At 37.6% G+C, this 18,160-nt stretch overlaps 1 protein-coding gene across 1 annotated transcript in view; it reads left to right on the top strand.

The window, feature by feature from the left end:
• The window catches only part of ASMT (acetylserotonin O-methyltransferase), a 32,680-nt gene extending 16,132 nt beyond the window's left edge, over window positions 1–16,548 (top strand). The window contains exons 6-8 of the mRNA XM_072614495.1: window positions 4,949–5,089; window positions 12,829–12,951; window positions 16,296–16,548. Coding sequence (XP_072470596.1) covers window positions 4,949–5,089; window positions 12,829–12,951; window positions 16,296–16,507 — 476 coding nt within the window. The 3' untranslated portion in view covers window positions 16,508–16,548. The remainder of the gene's footprint in view (window positions 1–4,948; window positions 5,090–12,828; window positions 12,952–16,295) is intronic.
• Window positions 16,549–18,160: the final 1,612 nt, after the last annotated feature.

The following is an 18,160-nucleotide window of genomic DNA, read 5'->3' as shown; positions in this document are numbered from 1 at the left end:
AATTTGAACTCAGGAAGATGAGTCTTCCTGATTCCAAGCATAATGCTCTATCCACTGCACCCCCTAGCTGATGGTTATTTACTAAGCACTGATGATGTTCTAGTTGCCGGGTGTACAAGTACAAAGAATGAAACAATTCTGGATCCCAAGGAGATCACATTTTAAAGTGAGATGAGTACATACAAAATACATAGAGTATGTGTGTATTTACATATAGATCACATTATATATTTATATACAATATTTATTATATGTACAATATTATATATAATGTATGCAATGTTAAGGGTGTCAGTATATTATATGTTATATATATTGCCTTACTTGAACAAATATATGTCAGAAATAAATACAAAGTAGTTAAATACTAGGTAGTTTGGGAGAGAGAATTTAAGCAGTTGTGGGGATCAGGAAAGACTTTATGTACAAGATGGTGCCTAAGCTGTTTCTTAAAGGAAGAGGGGTAAGCTATGAGGAAGAGGTAAAGAGAGAGTACATTCTAGGAATGGAGGACAGTTAATGTAAAGGCACAGAGACAGAAGGTGGAGACTTGGGAGTGAGGAACCGAGAGAAGGTAAATTTGGCTGGACTACAGAGTATGTTAAGAAGAGTAATGTCCCATGAGGATGAAAAATAGGTTAGGATGAAGTTGTTTTGGGTTTTCAGAGCTAAATAGGAGTTTATATTTTTTTCCATAGGCAGCGAGAAGCCATTGGAATTGGTTGAGTCAGATCTGTGCTTCAGGAAAATTACTTTGGCAGCATTGTGTAGAATGGATTGCACTGGGGCCAGCTAGAGGCAAAGCTGCCAGTTAGAAGGCTACTGTAGTGATCTAGGCTGAGGTGATGAGGTAACAGTGGGAGTAAACAGAAGGGTCTGCATGCAGGAGGTGTTCTGAAGGTAGAACTGACAAGATTTGGTGAATGAATGGACATGTGGGGTGAAGAAAAATCAAGAGCAGAGGTTATTATAGAAATTATGAACCCTCAACATTGGAAATAATGGTGACAACAGAACTATGGAAATTTGGAAGAGGGGAGAGCTGGGGGATAATGGGCTCAATTTCTGGCATGTTGAGTTTAAGATGCTTCTGAGATATCTGGCTTGAAATGTCCAGTAGATGATTTGCTATCTGGAGACTGGGACTGGATATATAGATTTAGGAGTGATCTGTACAGAGATGATAGTGAACAAATAAAGAAAATGTTTGAGGAGCATGGAAAAATATACTGTTGAGTCTGCTTTTAAAACCACTGGTATAGTCCAGGTAGGTTGCCAAACTGCAAACATTTTAAACTGCTCAAGAAAGAGCTATCCATTCAGAAATAAACCAGGTGAAAAAGTCCTGCCAGCAGAGGGCCACTTACTGACTGTCAATAATCCTTAGCAGACTCAGAGAGAAAACGACTCTTTCAGTATTATTCTAAGTAGCCTGAGGGGGCCCTCTCTAGTTACTTTGATCTATATTTTGCCACTGGACCCAAAGGCCCTGGAGGAAAAAGTTAGGCTTAAATCCAATTTACTTGCAAGTCATGGCATCCCCTTCCTGATGTCATGGTCCTTTTCCAGAATGAACGACAAACAACAAAAATAACAAGTAGCCTGAGTTAAAGAACTCTCAGAGCAAAATACTCAACAGAAAGGCCATGGGAAAGAGGTGGTAGTGGAGGACTGGGGAGACCCTCAATCAGTTTATTTCCTCACCAGTCTAGTTGATGAAATTTCAGAACATTAAGAAACAGGGAGCAGAGACAATGAATTGTTGAGGTCTTAAACAAAGTACAGGGAAAAGTTTTACATTTTCTTAAGCCTTTAGGAAGTGTGAAAAAGTTTTCCTATTAAACTGAATGGAATGATTAGATTGCTTAAGTATGGCCACACCCTTGGCAGACCTTTAAAATTAAGATACATTTCTAGATAGAAAATAGTTCTAAGGAAATGTGACCTCTGGTAGCAGAAAAGAGAGCCATCTATGGGGGAAAAACCCAGGTTTTGAGAGGAAATTATCCCATGATTGGGTGAGAAGATATTATGAAGAAGAGATTTCTATTCATAAAGCATGATGGATTTGCTCTCTCATGGGATGGAAAATTATATCTATCAGAGAACAGGCATAAGACTGGAAGAAGCTTGTGACCTGAGATAGTGTTAGACCTGAACTTTGGGATTTGATCTTCAGAGAGGAATAAATTCAGGTAACCTAGCGGAGTGAGCTGCCTGTCAGAGGGGCTTCACCCAAGAGCAACAGCTAGAGAACCACTACAGGAGATCGGGCATTAGGACCCCATAGTACTGGAGCAGTAAATTGCCTTGGTCACCTTCCTTACGTGTGTGCCTCTGAAATAATGCACTCTATGAATGAATGAATTAAAAGGCAGTTATTAAATACTTCCTATGTACATACCAAGTTTTCTATTAGTAATAGAATAAGACAAGATAGTTCCTGCCCTCAAGGAGCTGACCCTCTGGGACATATCAAACATATAAAAGAATTCAGCTGCAAGGAGGATGGATAAACTTGAGATTTAGAAATTAAATAGAATTAGAATTAATTAATTAATAAAATTAATTAGAAATTCAGCAACCAGTAAAAAGAATGGTCATACCTGATGTTGAATTAGCAGGTCAGATGGCTTAGAAAATCTGGATGGCATAGGGGAAGGTTAGCAGATTCTTAGACATTTTAGTTTTATTTGTCACCAGAAAGATTCCTACTCACCCAGTTGTGGGGTCATAATTCATCCAACTGATGTGGATAGCTATGTTGCTGTTATTGCCAGATCACCCCAAGTGGGGGTTTGACATCCAGGAAAAAGGTGAAGAGAAGGCAGAGGCTGGAAGGCTGCATTTGATGGAGAGTCTCCCACTTCTCATTGATGCCATAGGCAGTTGTGGGAGAACTCGGCCATAGATTTATGGGGGTAATTTGTTACTATTGTTTATGCTTATGCCATCTCAGCAAATACTTTTGTTTTGGACTAATTCTGTCTACTGGCTAAGTGAGAAGTAGTTTTAGGAGTGTGGACCCAGAGAGTACCTTAAACCCTGTGAGTCCACACTGTACTTAAAACCTAAGGTACTTATCTCCCAGAATACCTAGTCAGTGAGTGAGTGTGAATGGGGGAAGACAACTCAGAAGGGAATGCCTTGGGTAACTGAAGGGAGCAAAACAAAACTTTTCCAATATATGGCATCCTCCAGCTTCCTAAATTTGCCATTTGTTTATTATATGTTGTGATAATGTCTCCTTTGCCGCATTACCCTGCCCTAAACTCACATTCAAAGGTTGGATCACTCAGTGGATAACTACACCTAAGTTCAAGGTACTCTGTGGGTCCATATGACCCTCCACCAATATATTTACCTTGAATAGACTTCCAATAGAAGTTATTTCGTAGCAAAGACATTTACTGAGATGGTGTAGGGTGAACAACAGTAATAATGTGAAGTAAGCAGAACCATGAAAACATTATGCATAGTGACTTATCATAACAGAATTAGAAAGAATAAGAAACAACGAAAGAATAAAAACTGAATGCTTCATCTGTATCATGATCAAACTTGGTCCCAAAGAATGAATATGAAGATATCTCCCTCCATTTCTTTTCAGAGGTTGGTTGTGGAATTCTACATGCATCAAATATTTTTGATTTATTGATTAGCTTTGCTAACCTTCTTTCCCCCTCCCCCCAATTTTTTATTCTTTAATATGAGAGATGCCAATCTAGATGGGGTGGAAGGAAGAATATGGTAGAAAATGTAGGTGCTATAAAAGCAAAAGATATCAATAATTTTTTTTTTATAAAAAATGAGTAGATAAGTCCTTTAGCTTTAAAGAATTTAGACTCTATTCAGAGGTAAGATGAAGGCATAATCAGTGAAAACAATGGAGAAATGGCAGTTACATGTGAGGTGAAGTTTTGCTGTCTCAAGGGTATAGTCTTGATTCATGAACATTTGAACTCCAGAGACAAAAAATTGTGGTTTGATACACCTGGTTGGGTGTATCACTGTGAAGACAGACAGTAGGGTCAGCAAAGAGCCAAAGCATAATGGTTTATGTAGCCTTGGGCAAATAAGTGGAAATCTCTCAATTGTAAAATGAGGTTTTCGGACTAAATGAGCTCTGATATTCCTTCCAAGTAAATCCTATTGTGCTGTCATAGTCTGAAGGCATGAGATAGTGTCCAGGAACTCTGCTGAGCAGCAATAAGACTAGGGTTGAAAGGTTATGATAAAATATGCATAAAGTATATTCCTGTTCTTGAGTTTAAAACCTAGTAGAAGGAATGAAACATGTACATGAATAACTACATTACAAATCAGAAAATGATTGCATAGGAAGTGAGGTGGGGTGGTGCACAAACAGAATAGCCTGAGAAATTCAAGGGGGGAGGGCTTATTTCTAGTTTTGGAGATCACTGCAGGCATCATGGAAGAAGTGTGGCATATACCAAGGTTTGGAGTCTGAGGCCTTGAGTTTGAATTCCATCTCCAATGGGTACTACATATGTGGTCTTGAATAAGCCACTTGATCTTTCCAGACCTCAGTTTCCTTATCTGAAAAACAAGTAGAGTTGAACTAGATTGCTTCTGAGGCTTCTTCCTGCTCTAAATCCATAATTCTACAAGGTGGTGTCTGTGGAAGACCTTGAAACAGGGGAAAGATTTCATTAGGCAGAGATAGGGTAGAGTCCAGGAAGTACATGGAGAAAGGGAAATTTTCTGAATCCTGCTGCTAGTAAAAAATTAAATTATCAAAAAAAAAAAAAACCCCGAAAAAAACCCAAACAAAAATCCAAACAATTAGCAAAAAGAAGAAGGAGAAGAGTCTGGATAATCAGTATCTTGAACCAAGGGCCCCTAGAGTTGACTGATCATTGATGTCTGTACAACTGGCGTGACTTCCATGTTTAGCTGGGATTCTTCCTCTATTTTTGTTTTTGAGGTTGTTCAGGTGCCCTAGCCAAGGAATGTATTGCCATGTATCCTGAATGCCAAGTGACAATATTTGAAAAGGAAGAGGTGATACATGTGGCAAGGAAGCATTTTCCATTCCTAGAGGAACCTCGGATCACTTTCCACATAGGTAGGTCTGTATGTCCACAAGGAAAGACAGATATTATTCAAGGGAAAAGCTTTTTATTTTTTATTGGTAAAATATATTTAAATTAATAGATAACTCTAAGATTTAGATCTGGAACGGAACATTTTCATCATTTGTCCGAGTCCTTCATGTTACAGAAAAGGAAACTGAGACCCAAAAGGTAAAGTAAAATTCATCTCACAATTAAATAGTTGCATAGATGGGAAGCTAACCAAGGTCACCTGACTACAGTGTCAGCACTCTTGATCCAAGGCTATCTGTCTTTGAAGGTTTTGTATTTTATTTTATTTTATTTTATTTTTTTTTATTTTTTTTATTTTTATTTTATTTTATTTTTTTTAATTTTTTTATTTTTTTAATGTTTAACAATCACTGCCATACAATTGCGATTTTATCCCTCCCCACCCACCCCCCACTACCTCCCTGCCTCCCCACGACTGCATACAATTCTGTATAGATTCTACATATACTTTCCTATTGAGTATATTTTCACTATAGTCATGCTATGTAGTCAGACTAAGATAAATGAAAGAATCCGTATAACAAATCAGAACATGATACACAAACAGATACACATACACAAACATGATCTGCTACATTATGTGAGTGACTTCCATATTTCTCTCTCTGAGTGTGGAAGGCATTTTGCCTTGAGGTCCACCATTGGGATTTTTTTTTTTTTTCAGAAGTTCTTGTGTTATTACAAAAATCTAAGTCTACCAGAAAAAGCTCTCACACACTGTGGTTGTTGCTGTGCATAAAGTTCTCCTGGTTCTGCTCCTTTCACTCAGCATCAGGTCATATAAGTCCTTCCAGGCCTCTCTGAAGTCTTCTTGTTCATCATTTCTTATGGCACAATAGTACTCCATTACATTCATATACCATAATTTATTCAGCCATTCCCCAATTGATGGACATCCCCTTGACTTCCAGTTTTTGGCCACTACATAGAGTGCTGCTATTAATATTTTTGTACATGTGGGACCCTTTCCCATTTTTATGATCTCTTGGGGATATAGTCCTAGTAGCGATATTGCTGGGTCAAAGGGTATGCACATTTTTGTAGCCCTTTGGGCATAGTTCCAAATTGCTCTCCAGAATGGTTGGATGCGCTCGCAGCTCCACCAACAATGAATTAGTGTTCCAACTCTCCCACATCCTCTCCAGCATTTATCATTTTCTTGTTCTGTCATGTTTGCCAATCTTATAGGTGTGATGTGGTACCTCAGAGTTGTTTTGATTTGCATCTCTCTAACCAATAGTGATTTAGAGCATTTTTTCATATGATTATAGATAGCTTTAATTTCTTCCTCTGAAAATTGCCTGTTCATATCCTTTGACCATTTATCAATTGGGAGGTTTTGTATTTTATCCTAGAGAAAATAGGGAGCCATGAAGAACTGATTTTTCTTGGTATATTTGAAAAAGGTTTTATTTTCTCTTCTCCACTTACAATGACCCTAATTGTACCCTCCCTACACCTGGAGAAGGTTCATTGTGGATTGAATCACTCTGTCATGGTAAGGCTAGCAGTAATGGCCCAAATCTCCCTTTCCAGTTTGAATATCAGCTAGTGGTACTAGAAGGAATGTCTTCCATTCCATTCCAGGAGTCTTCCATTCCTCCCCTTCCCCCTCTCTGCCCTATTATGAATGGACCCACATAAGAACCCTATAAAAGCTTTTTTACTGGGAGGGGATGGCCCATTCTCTCTGAGGTCTCAGGTGTTGAGCAGATCTGACCTGTTGCTGACTGACCTTCATATTTTAAGCATATGCCCTTAATAAAACTGGTTTCTTGTATTGTCTTGCGTGTTCCATGTTTCCCTGTACTGGACTATTGACATTTAGAACTTTCTCAAGTATACAGTATGACACCACCATACACGTCTCCATAGAACCTTTTGTCAAAAGACTTAATAGAACTACAGAATATTGTGATTCCCTGGATAGACTATAAGGTCCTTTCAGGAAGGAACTATTTTGACCTTTGTCTTTCTATTCCTAGCACCTGGGCACAGTGTCTTGCATATCATAAGAGGTTACTAAGTACTTGTTGGATTAAATTGACCTTCAAAACACTTTAAACAACTTTACGTTCACATAGAAGTTGTTTGTTATCTGATTAAGCACCACCTGTAAAGATTCCAGGGGATACCATGAAACCAGGTGGCAGGGAAAAGAACCATAGATCTTTTGCTCAGGATCTAAGTGATATTCAGAAAGTCTATAGGACTTTTATAATTCTTAAAAATCATCTTTATTGTTGCTTTATGATTAATTTTCTACTGTCTTCCATCATGACTATAATATCACAAAATGAAACAAATATATTGGACTTGATTGCATGAGAAATTAGGTAGGAAATGATGGTATAGTTACAAACAGGGCTAAGAAGTAGTTTTCATTATTTTGTAATGGAAGATGAAGCTGAAAACATAAGTAGAAATGGAATGAAAACTTCCCCTTATCATTTAATCATCAGATTCTGACTTACCAGTTTTGAAATTATGCCTCAAGGGACAAATACAAATAATAGTAACTTACATTTATATGACAGTCTGAGATTTTCAAAAATACTTTCCTAGTAATAGTCATGTGAAGACAGTTTAAAAATTATTATAGTTATACTGAAGTATAGATGAGGAAATGGGAAGCATGGTGCAGTGAAAAGGGCATTGGATTTCGAATCAGAGGGACTAGATTTGTGTTTCTTTTGTTACTACTTATTTCCTGTGTAACCACAGGCAAGTGACTCACCTGCTGTGGACCTCAGTTTCCTCACCTGTAAAAAGAGAGGGTTTACTAATTGATTTCTAAGATCTCTTCCAGTGCTAAATCTTATGAATATCCTATTTCATGTATATTCATAAAAGTCTTTCTAAGAACAGAGGGGTTAAATAATTTACCAAGAATGTGATGACCAGTGGACAACCTAGTAGGTATGCACAAACTACATGAATCTTTGTCTCTTTAGAAGTTAGGATTTAAATTCCTCTTTGTATTCCCAGAGCTTAGCACAGTGGCTGACTGGCGCATAGTAGGCACTTAATAAATGTTTCTTTTACCATTCTACTTTCTCCAGAGAGCTATCATATATAACTTTTCTAAGATTCTGTTTATCTCCTTAGCTTCTTGTTTGTTTTATGATTAGATTTATTTTGCTCTGAGAATGGAAAGTTGAGGTCCCCCCCATTATACTTTTACTATTTCCTCCTGTAACTCATTCAACTTTTCCTTTAAGAATGTGGATGCTATGACATTTGGTACATATATATTTAATATTCTTCAATTGACAATACTTCATTGTCTGTGGTACCTTTTTAGCAAAATGTAGTTTTCCTGCTCATCCCTTTTAATTAGATCTATTTTTGCTTTTTCTGTCTGACATCATGATGAGTATCTCTGCTGTTTTTTAAACTTTAGCTGAAGATTCTGCTTCAGCTCCTTATTTTTATTCCGTGTTGTGTGTTTCTCTGTTTCAAGCATGTTTGTTGTAAACAACATATTGTTGGATTCTGGTTTTTAATCCATTCTGCTATCTGCTTTGATTTTGTAGGTGACTTCAACTTATTCACATTTCCAGTTATGATTACTATGTATTTCCCTCTATCCTTTCTCCTCTCTCTCTCCTCCATCTCTCCTCAAATTCTGTTTTGCTTTTGACCACAGCCTCCATTTATTTGTCCTCCCTTCAATCAGCATCTCCTCTACTACTCCCATCCCTTTCCCTTCTTACTTCCCTATTGGGTAAGACATATTTCTATACTTTACTGAAGGCATAAATTATTCACGCTTTGATGAAAGTGAAGTTCAAACATTGCCCATTCTCCGTTTTTCCCTCCACTGTAGAAACTCTTCCTTGCATGCCTCTTTTATAGGAGATTCCTCTTTCCTGTTTACCTTTATGTTTCTCTTGAGTCTTATGTTTGAATGACAAATTTTCTATTTGGATAAGGTCTTTCATTAGAATTGCTTGAAAGTCCTCTGTTCCATTAAACATTTATTTTTCCTCCTAAACAGTTATACTCAGTTTAGGTGGATAGGTTATTCTTGGTTGTAATCTTAGTTCTTTTACCCTCTGGAATATCATATTACAAGCCCCCTGATCCTTTAAGATTGAAGCTGCTAAGTCTTGTGTGATCCTGACTGCTTCCATAATATTTGAAGCATTCCTTTCTGGTTGCAACAGTCTCTCTTTGGCCTGGGAGCCCTGGAATTTGTTTACAATATTCCTGGGAGTTTTCATTTTGGGATCTCCTTCAGGAAATGATCAGTGGATTCTTTCAATTTCTATTTTATCTTCTGGTTTGAGGATATTCAGAAAATTTTCCTTGATAATTTCATGAAATATGATGTCTTAGCTCTTTTTTTTTGGTCATGGCTTCAGGTAGTACAGCAATTCTTAAATTATTTCTTCTCAATCTATTTTCCAGGTCATTTATTTTTTCTGATGAGATAGTTCACATTTTTCCCCTATTTTTTTCATTTTGTTTTTACTGTTTCTTGATTTTTCATGCAGTTGTTAACTTTCACTTGCCCAATTCTAATTTTTAAGGAATTATTTTCTTCAGTGAGCTTTTGTATCTCCTTTTCCATTTGGCCAATCCTGTTTTTTTAAATCCTGTTATTTTCTTTAGATTTTTCATGTGTGCCTCTTTTATCAAGGTGTCTGCTCTATTTATAATTTTCTTATATCACTCTTATTTTCATTCCCAATTTCTTCTCTACCACTCTTCTTTGATTTTAAAAAATCATTTTTGAGCTCTTCGAGGAATTCTTATTGGGCTTGTGTCAAATTCACATTTTTCCCCCCTTTGAGGCTTTGCTTGTAGCTGTTTGGATAGTGACGTCTTCTGAGTTTGTGTCTTGAGTTTCCCTGTTACCCCTGTAACGTTTTATGGTCAGGTTCTTTTGTTGTTGTTGTTTGCTCATTTTCCCATCCATTTCTTGACTTTCAACTGCATTTTACAGTTGGACTCTGCTCCCAGGACAGAGGGGGCCCTGTCCAAAGCTTTAGATTTGTTGTGATGCTGTTTTCAAAGCTATTTCTAGGGTTCTGAAAGTTTTTGGTGCTTCCAAGGTGATATGATCCAAAGACAGATGTAGTCACAATTCTACTTGCCTGTACTCTGACCTTTACCCAGGAGGGATCTTACTCCCCTGTAGTCACAAATACTAGCACTTCACTTGACCCTGGAATTATGTTGAGGTCCCTAGTTCTACAGTCTTGAAACTGAGACCATGGTCCCTGCTCCTTTGTAAGTGATCATATGCACTCTTCTCTGCCCTGGAACTGTGCCCAGCACCCCTGCTTCTTTGCAATCACAAGCACTAGTATTTTTCTTTACCTTCAGCTGTGACCTGGACTTGTGTATGGGAAATGTAACAGGGTCCTGCACCCAGCAAACAGTCCCATGTAATTTCTTTCTGACCAGTGATCTAATCCCCTTACTGTCTCTAGGTTGAGAGTTCTTAAATCTGCTGCCACAGATGTCACAGATACCTCTAAGATCTGCTGCTGATATTGTCATTGTCTGAGCTATTCTCCTGGTCAACCCCCCTATGCTCATAGGCCTCTCCTGCTGACCTCCTAAGTTGTCTTGGGCTGGAAAGAATATCTCACCCTGACCTTTTCTTGGCTCTACCACTCCAGAATGTGATATGAGACATTATTTTAAAGTTGTTTGGAGGGGGATTTGGGAGAGTTCATCTGCACTGCTGTCTGAACTCTGCCACCTTGTCCTACCTCCCCAATCACCCTTTTCAATTATAATCAAAGTCATAAAAGGAAGGAAAATTACTCAGCTACAGGAGGAGTCCTACTTGCAAGGTAGAAAATGAAAGAGTTCTAGCAACTGTGAGATTAAAAAGTTAGACAAAATTTTGGAAGGAGCACTGCAATTTAATTCAATTCAAAAAACATTTATTAAATGACTTCTGGGATGACAAACTGTCAGCCATCACCCCAAACTCTGGATTTATATGCATCAGATTCAGTATTGTAGCTGTCTAAAAAATCATATATCTTTGATTTGTCTTGTCCCTATTCTTTGATTATCTTTTTCTGGGAACCTTGGAATATAAATTATGATTAGATCCTCAAAAGCTGAGGTAGAAGAGCTTTCTTTCTTCTCCCATAGGGAAAATGATACTCTCAAAAAAGGAAAATGAAGAAGGGTCAGATCAATGCAAAGAAAAATCTAACAAAAGCACTGGGAGAAATTTGAAGAGAGAGATAAAATTTTTATCTGCTAGAAGGATGGGGTGACAGTCAGGGAAGGCTTGGTAGAAGACTTTGTGGTATTTCTAAAGGAAGGAAAGGACTGAAATTTTAGGTATAGGGAATTCCCTGAGCATGTGTCTGAATGTCTTCCCCAAGTCCCTCTAACATATGATTGCAGTATTTACATACACATGGAATTTGGGGGTATAGATATATTTATGTTTTCATAATTCTGTGTTTTCAGTTGCTGTCAAAGTCATACTGTACCTTGGACTTTTGTGCTGTTTAATGTCATCAGATTTTATTTCATTTTATTTAAGAATTTTCAAATGGATCCCTTTATTTAAGGACACCGGGAAGTACATTACTTCCAGAATCTGAGCCAGTGCTTAAGAAGACATTGGAAAGCAGCCCAGTACATGGCCCAGTGGACAGGGTACTGGGCTGGAAACAATGAAGAATGTTGCTTAATCTCTTAGTACTTTAAGTTTCTCACCCATAAAATTGGGGGGATGGATTAAATATCTCTAAAGTCTCTTCTAGCTCAAAAGTCCTATGGGTCTTCATGGTTGTCTTGGAAGAGTTACTGAGATTGAATACTTGACATTGCAAGTATATAGCTATGTCATTGTTCTTTTCCTTTTCCCCATTGCAAAAGGTTCAGTGTGTAACACACAACTAATACTATGGCAGGTCCACTTAATATAGTGGGATTATTTGCTTTGAATGATAAAAGAAGATTGTTCGGTTACGTATATATACATAGTATTCTTGATATGATGGATATGTGAATCATGGTCATGATCTACAGGCACTTTTGTCTTGAAAAGCCTTCTGTTTTAGATAAGCAACTCAAGTTCAATTTCTGAAGGATATTCTGTCTCATGGCACCTTTTCCAGGGGTTTTCTGTCCTTAAGGAAAAATAGCCTACACTAGAACTTTAATTAGTGCAGGATAACTGGGATCTTGCCTTAGCCTACTAAAACTTAGAGGGTAGTTATAGAAATGTACTGGAATTTACCCCTTCACAAGCTCCCTCCTCCACTATGACCACATTCCACATGAACTCCTTACCACCGAGTTCCATCCCCCCAGCTAAGTGACTTTATCTCAGGGTACACTTCTTTTTCTTCTGCCTCCTTAGCTAGTCCTTGAGTAAAGTAAAAATGTGATGGTGTCACATGGCATTGTTTCTCCTCTTGTGTGACAGCACCCCAAGTGATCTCTTTCCTCCCGCCAACAACTAACTCCTCTTTGCTCAAGGTGTAAAAATTCTTAGTCACAGCTCTAACTCTCACACTGCCAATAGATTTATTATTGTTCAATGTTTTCAAATGTGTTTGTTAAGATTTTTGACTCTATCTCAGAGGACTCATGTATATTTGTGTGTGTCCTTGCAGATGCTCTAACATAGGATTTTTTTGGCATAGTTCAGGTTCATCCAAACGGAATTGAATTGCTAGATTACCTCAGGTCATTCTCTTTTGTATTTTAGGGGACTTTTTCAGAGATCCCATTCCTGAAGCTGATCTGTATATTTTGGCTAGGATCCTTCATGACTGGGCAGATAATAAATGCGTACAATTGCTAACAAACATCCACCAAGCCTGTAAACCAGGTATGTGTATTTTTGTTTGTTTTCAATATTGTAAACTAAGACATATTTATATTTTGTTGTTGTTTAATTATTCAGTTGTGTCTAACTCTTCATGACCCTGTGGACCTTATTGTCTATGGAGTTTTCTTGGCAAAGACACTGCAATTGTCTTTTCCAGTGCATCAAGGCAAACACGGGTTGAGTTAATCAGGATCACACAGACAATAAGTGTCTGAAGTTGGATTTGAACTCTCATCTTCATGACTCTAGGCCCAGGGCTCTATTTACTGAGCCACCTAGCTGCCTCCTAAAAGGATTATAAATCTAGATTTTAGAACAGACCTTGTTGTTGTTGTTCAGTCATTTCCTACTCTTTGTGACCCCATTTGAGGTTTTCTTGGCAAAGACACTGGAATGGTTTGCCATTTCCTTCTCTAGCTCATTTCACAAATGAGAAAACTGAAGCCAGCAGGGTTAAGTGACTTGCCCAGGGTCACACAACTAGTGTCTGAGGTCAAATTTGAACTCGTGAAGAAGATTCTTCCAGACTCTAGGTCCTGTGCTCCATCCACTGTGCCACCTAGTTGCCCTTTATGTTCTGTATAGTATATTAAAAAATAGCTTTGAAACTTGTAGGCAGGAAACGTGGGTTTAGATATAGCCTCTGACATTTACTAGTTCTGTAGTCATGGGCAAGTCACTTAACCTGTTAGCATCAGTTTCCTCATCTTGTGGGAATACTGGAAAGAGCAGTGAATTTGGAGTCATAAGACCCGAGTTCAAATCCTGGTCCACTCAATCCTTTTCAAGGACAAAGGACAAACAAACAGTTAACAATGGCAATGATGACACAGCAACAACAAATAATGATGTTGGACAAATTACAACGTCTGTAAGCCTCTGTTGATTAGACTAAATTAAATGATTTCAAAAATACTTCCAGCTCTAGAGCAATTCTCTTTTGATCTATAAAAAAAAAGGATTATTATTCTCATAAAACGTTATACAAGTCCATTTCTCTGGGTCTCAGTTTCTTCATCTATAAAATGGGGACATTGGACTAGATATCCTTTTGGCTCTAAGTTTATGATCTTATGATACTATTGCTTATTGAGATAATGACTTAAATCTAAGTCTCCTACCCTTAGCCCACTTTGGTTGTGCTACATCTAATTGCCTGTAATCTTCTCCAGACAGAAGCAAGTTTAACTTACCTTAAATTGGGAAAGTTAGCATGCAATAGAAAGAACAAAGGTCTGGAAATCAGGAGGATTTTATTGTACCTTTGGCCTGTCACAACCTAGCATCACAAGATCATGGAGCTATAAGGGACTCCAGAGGTCATCAGATCCCCTCCAACTCCCACCCTAGCCCCCGCCATGAGGAAACTGAGGTCCAAAGAGAAGTGAGTTGACCAACAGAATCAATGAATTGCCTAATGAACATTTATTAAGCACCTACTGTGTTCCAAGCTCTTTGCAAGGTACTGTGCATACAAATGCAAGGAATGAAGTAATTTGTTCTTAAGGGATTTACACTTGATTAAGGAGACAAGTACATACATAAATATAGATGCATCAAGTCATTTATCTTCTCTGAGTCACTGATACTTCCTTGGTAAAATGAAAATGGGACCTTTTAGATCTCTTCTAGATACACCCAAAGCAAATAGTTGCTTGCTTAGGGGGTATAAATTGAGGATTACTTTCATTTAAATGACCCCCCTCCCCTGTGATTTCACTGAAATATAAGGCATTTCATGCCACTCTTTAAAGAACTATGCATTGAAAGTTGTTGCTGGGTTTTGTTTTGTTTTTTTGAATGGAAATACCTTTGTCCCTACAAACATTTTCTCAATCTAACAGCACTGCTCTGGTCCTATTGGCATTTTTATATCTAGTTTTAAATAAGGTCAAGTGACTAAAGAGTTTATATTTTTCCATATATACTTTTCCTCTCTGCACTGTCATAAAAAAATGTAGAAAATAAAACAAACATTTCTGTAAGATAGTACAATAAAAAAGATGGTTGTACATGAAACTATAAATCTACTATGTACAACTTGTTATTCCTTACAAATATGCAACAAAAGTATCATATTGATTTTCCCTTTTTTCTTCACCCCCATCCTAGGGATGGCTTCCATTAGACCCAAATAGGTATATATGTGTAAAATTATTCTATACATACTTCTATTTATCAATTCTTTCTCTGGATGTAGATAGCACCCTCATATGTTCTTTATAGTTAAAAATTTTTTTTTTGTCTGGGTCTTCATATCTGGGAATGCAGGGCTAACTGAAGGGCCTGATTCTATTATTGATTGCCATTGATCTGATCCATTTCTAAATTGGGTCAGTTTCCTCTCCTTGGACAACCTGGTAGTCCCCTCTCTCCAACCCTGGGAGTTCACCATGTTGATATGAAACTCAATGCAGACACTGAATTAGCTTAGTACACTGCAGCTCAGAGCTCTTGAGCATGAGAGATCCACCAGCTTAGTTGTAGCATTAGAGGAAAGAGGAGGAGGAAAAGGCTCCTGGTCAATGAGGCCAAGGAAAGATAAGGTAGAGGAGAGACCTTTTGGGGAAGACTGCTACAAAGCCTAGTCTTAGCCTCCTCCCCTAGAAGAATGTAAGACCTAGAGAGAAAGAAGTTAAGTGACTTGTGTAATGTCACATATATAAGTTGTAGAGTCAGGATTTGAACTCAGATTTTGTGGCTCCAAGTTCGGCATTTGTCTATTTCCTCCTTGATACCATCATGAATCAAAATTTCCAAGACCCTTAAGGCAAAGCTAAAGGATGAGGAAGAGATAGCACTTTTTCTTCTCATCAGATAAAATGGTCCAAGGTCCAAAGTGGAGGTTGGAAATTGGGAAATCAGAGATAGCCCCAGAAGTAGGCATCCTGATATATAATGACACTAAGGTTGAACTACCATGTATGCTGATCTTCATGTACTCATTGGAATAGGCTTGGTTGACGTGTTACTGTGAGGAAAACCAAAACATGATGGAACAGAGCTTATGTGGAAGCAGATATGCCTCTAGACAGAACTGATTACTCTGGGCAATATACCTTTGCTGTGGTGCTGAATGAAAGTAGAGCTAAAGCCCTGCAAGTATTATATGTTCATTGTTTTATTTTCATGTTGAAGGAAGGTTAGCATATTCACTGGATCCAAACTTACAATATGGGAAGGACTGATCTCCACCCAAAAATAGGCCCTACATATTCTTTATGACCAGCCCCAAAACTGGGCCCACTGATGGTAAGGGGAAAGAATGAGAGAGTGAGGCAGAAACCTGTTTCAGTCTTTTGTTTCTTTTTGGCCCAGCTCACACTTACTTTTTTTCTCTCTAGGCTGTGGTGTTTTAGTGGTTGAAACTCTTTTGGATGAAGATAAGAGGGGGCCTTTGACAAGCCAGCTCTATTCTATGAACATGCTGGTACAGGCTGAAGGAAAGGAGAGAACTGCCACAGAGTACCGTAGGATCTTCACCCAGGCCGGTTTTCAAGATTTTCAGTTCAAGAAAACTGGAAAAATCTATGATGCTATTTTAGCTAGGAAATAATTATTTCTTATCCCACCACTACTATTAAATATATGAAATAATTTGATTAGTCTTTGTGAACATACAATATAACTTCCCTCCAAAGGGAGGGAAGATAACATAATATTCTCATATAATACATTCTCAGAGTTGGAAGGGAAGGTAGATGTCTTCTAGACCAATCCTTGCCTGTAGAATGGATGCACCATTCTTGATAGGTAGCTATTCATTCTTATGTATACTTTTACCCATTCTTCCTCTGCTTGCCTTTTAGATGTATAGATGAAAGATTTGAAGGTATCATAGGAAAAATGAATTACAGAATCCTAGAGTTGAAAGATCTCAGAGGCCACCAAGTCCAGTGCGTAATTGAATAAGAAACCTTTGTACAGTAGATCAGAGAAGAAGTCATCCAATCTTTACCTTAAAAACCTCGACTAAAGAGAAACCCATTATCTCCCAAGGTAGTCTGTTACATTTTTAGATAGCTCTGACTGTTGGGAAGCTGATCCTTCACTTTTTTTTACCTCTTTCTCATATCCTTTTACTTAACATTTTTTGTGGGTCTCTCATTTAAAAACCAATTTTAGCTTATTGTTTAAAGGAAAATTATAAATGCTAATGGATTTTTTTTCTGTGGTCCTATCTGTACCAAAGAGAAGAGAAATTAAGTCATATTTCAGAGAAAATTTAGCAACAGAAAGATATGCTGCATGTGTAAAGAAAGATCTGTTTCTCGCTGTGTCTTTTACACAGAAATCAGGGATAGCTAATTTGAATGAAATCCCAGTGGAAGAAACAGTGAAGGGTGACAATACAGCCTACAAATATGAAATTGTGGCCATGATGCCTAGCTCCCTTACTTTTCAGATGAAGAAACAGAGACTGAGAGAGATTAAGTGACTTGCCCAAGGTCATATAGCTAGTAAGTGTCCAAAGTAGGATGTGAGATGTGGTCCTTACCACTCCAAATTCAGCAATCTCTTCACTGCTAGGAATCAATCAATAAACAATTTTTAAATGTGCTATCTACCAGGGACCGTACTAAGCAATCATGTTATGAATACAAAGAATGAAATGATCTTCACTCTCAAGGACTTTATAGTCTCAAAGTAATTTTCTTAGCATAACCATTAACTTAGAGAAAGATAAGAAATATCAGGTCCAACCTACCTCATAATTCTAAAATAATCATTAGAAAATATGTTTGAAAAGCTTCTTTTATTGATTGTAAACTCCCAAACAAAAGATATACATGTTGACTTTAATAGAGCAGTCACCAAATTGTCCTGCTTGTTTTTTATTTTTAATTAATTTGGTTTCCCTCAGTTATATGTAAAAACAATTTTTAACATTCATTTATAAAACTTTGAGTTTCAAATTCTCTCCCTTGCTCCCTCCCCACCTCCTCCTCACTGAGAAGGCAAACAGTTCAATATAGGCTATATATATGTAGTCATGCAAAACATATCCATAATAGTCGTGTTGTGAAAGAAAACATAAACAAATAAAATCTCAAGAAAAATAAAGAAAAAAGTATGCTGCAATCTGTATTTAGTCACCATCAGTTCTTTCTCTGGGGATGGATTACAATTTTTATCATAAGTTCTTCAGAATTGGAAATGACATTTACTTAAGGAAGATGTCAGGACAGCTTTCATACAATTTAGAGTT

Source organism: Notamacropus eugenii, chromosome 5, assembly GCF_028372415.1.
Source record: "Notamacropus eugenii isolate mMacEug1 chromosome 5, mMacEug1.pri_v2, whole genome shotgun sequence".
Classification (NCBI taxonomy): Eukaryota; Metazoa; Chordata; class Mammalia; order Diprotodontia; family Macropodidae; genus Notamacropus; species Notamacropus eugenii.
The sequence above is the reverse complement of the archived record's forward strand: the minus strand, read 5'-3'. Positions and strand labels throughout refer to the sequence as shown.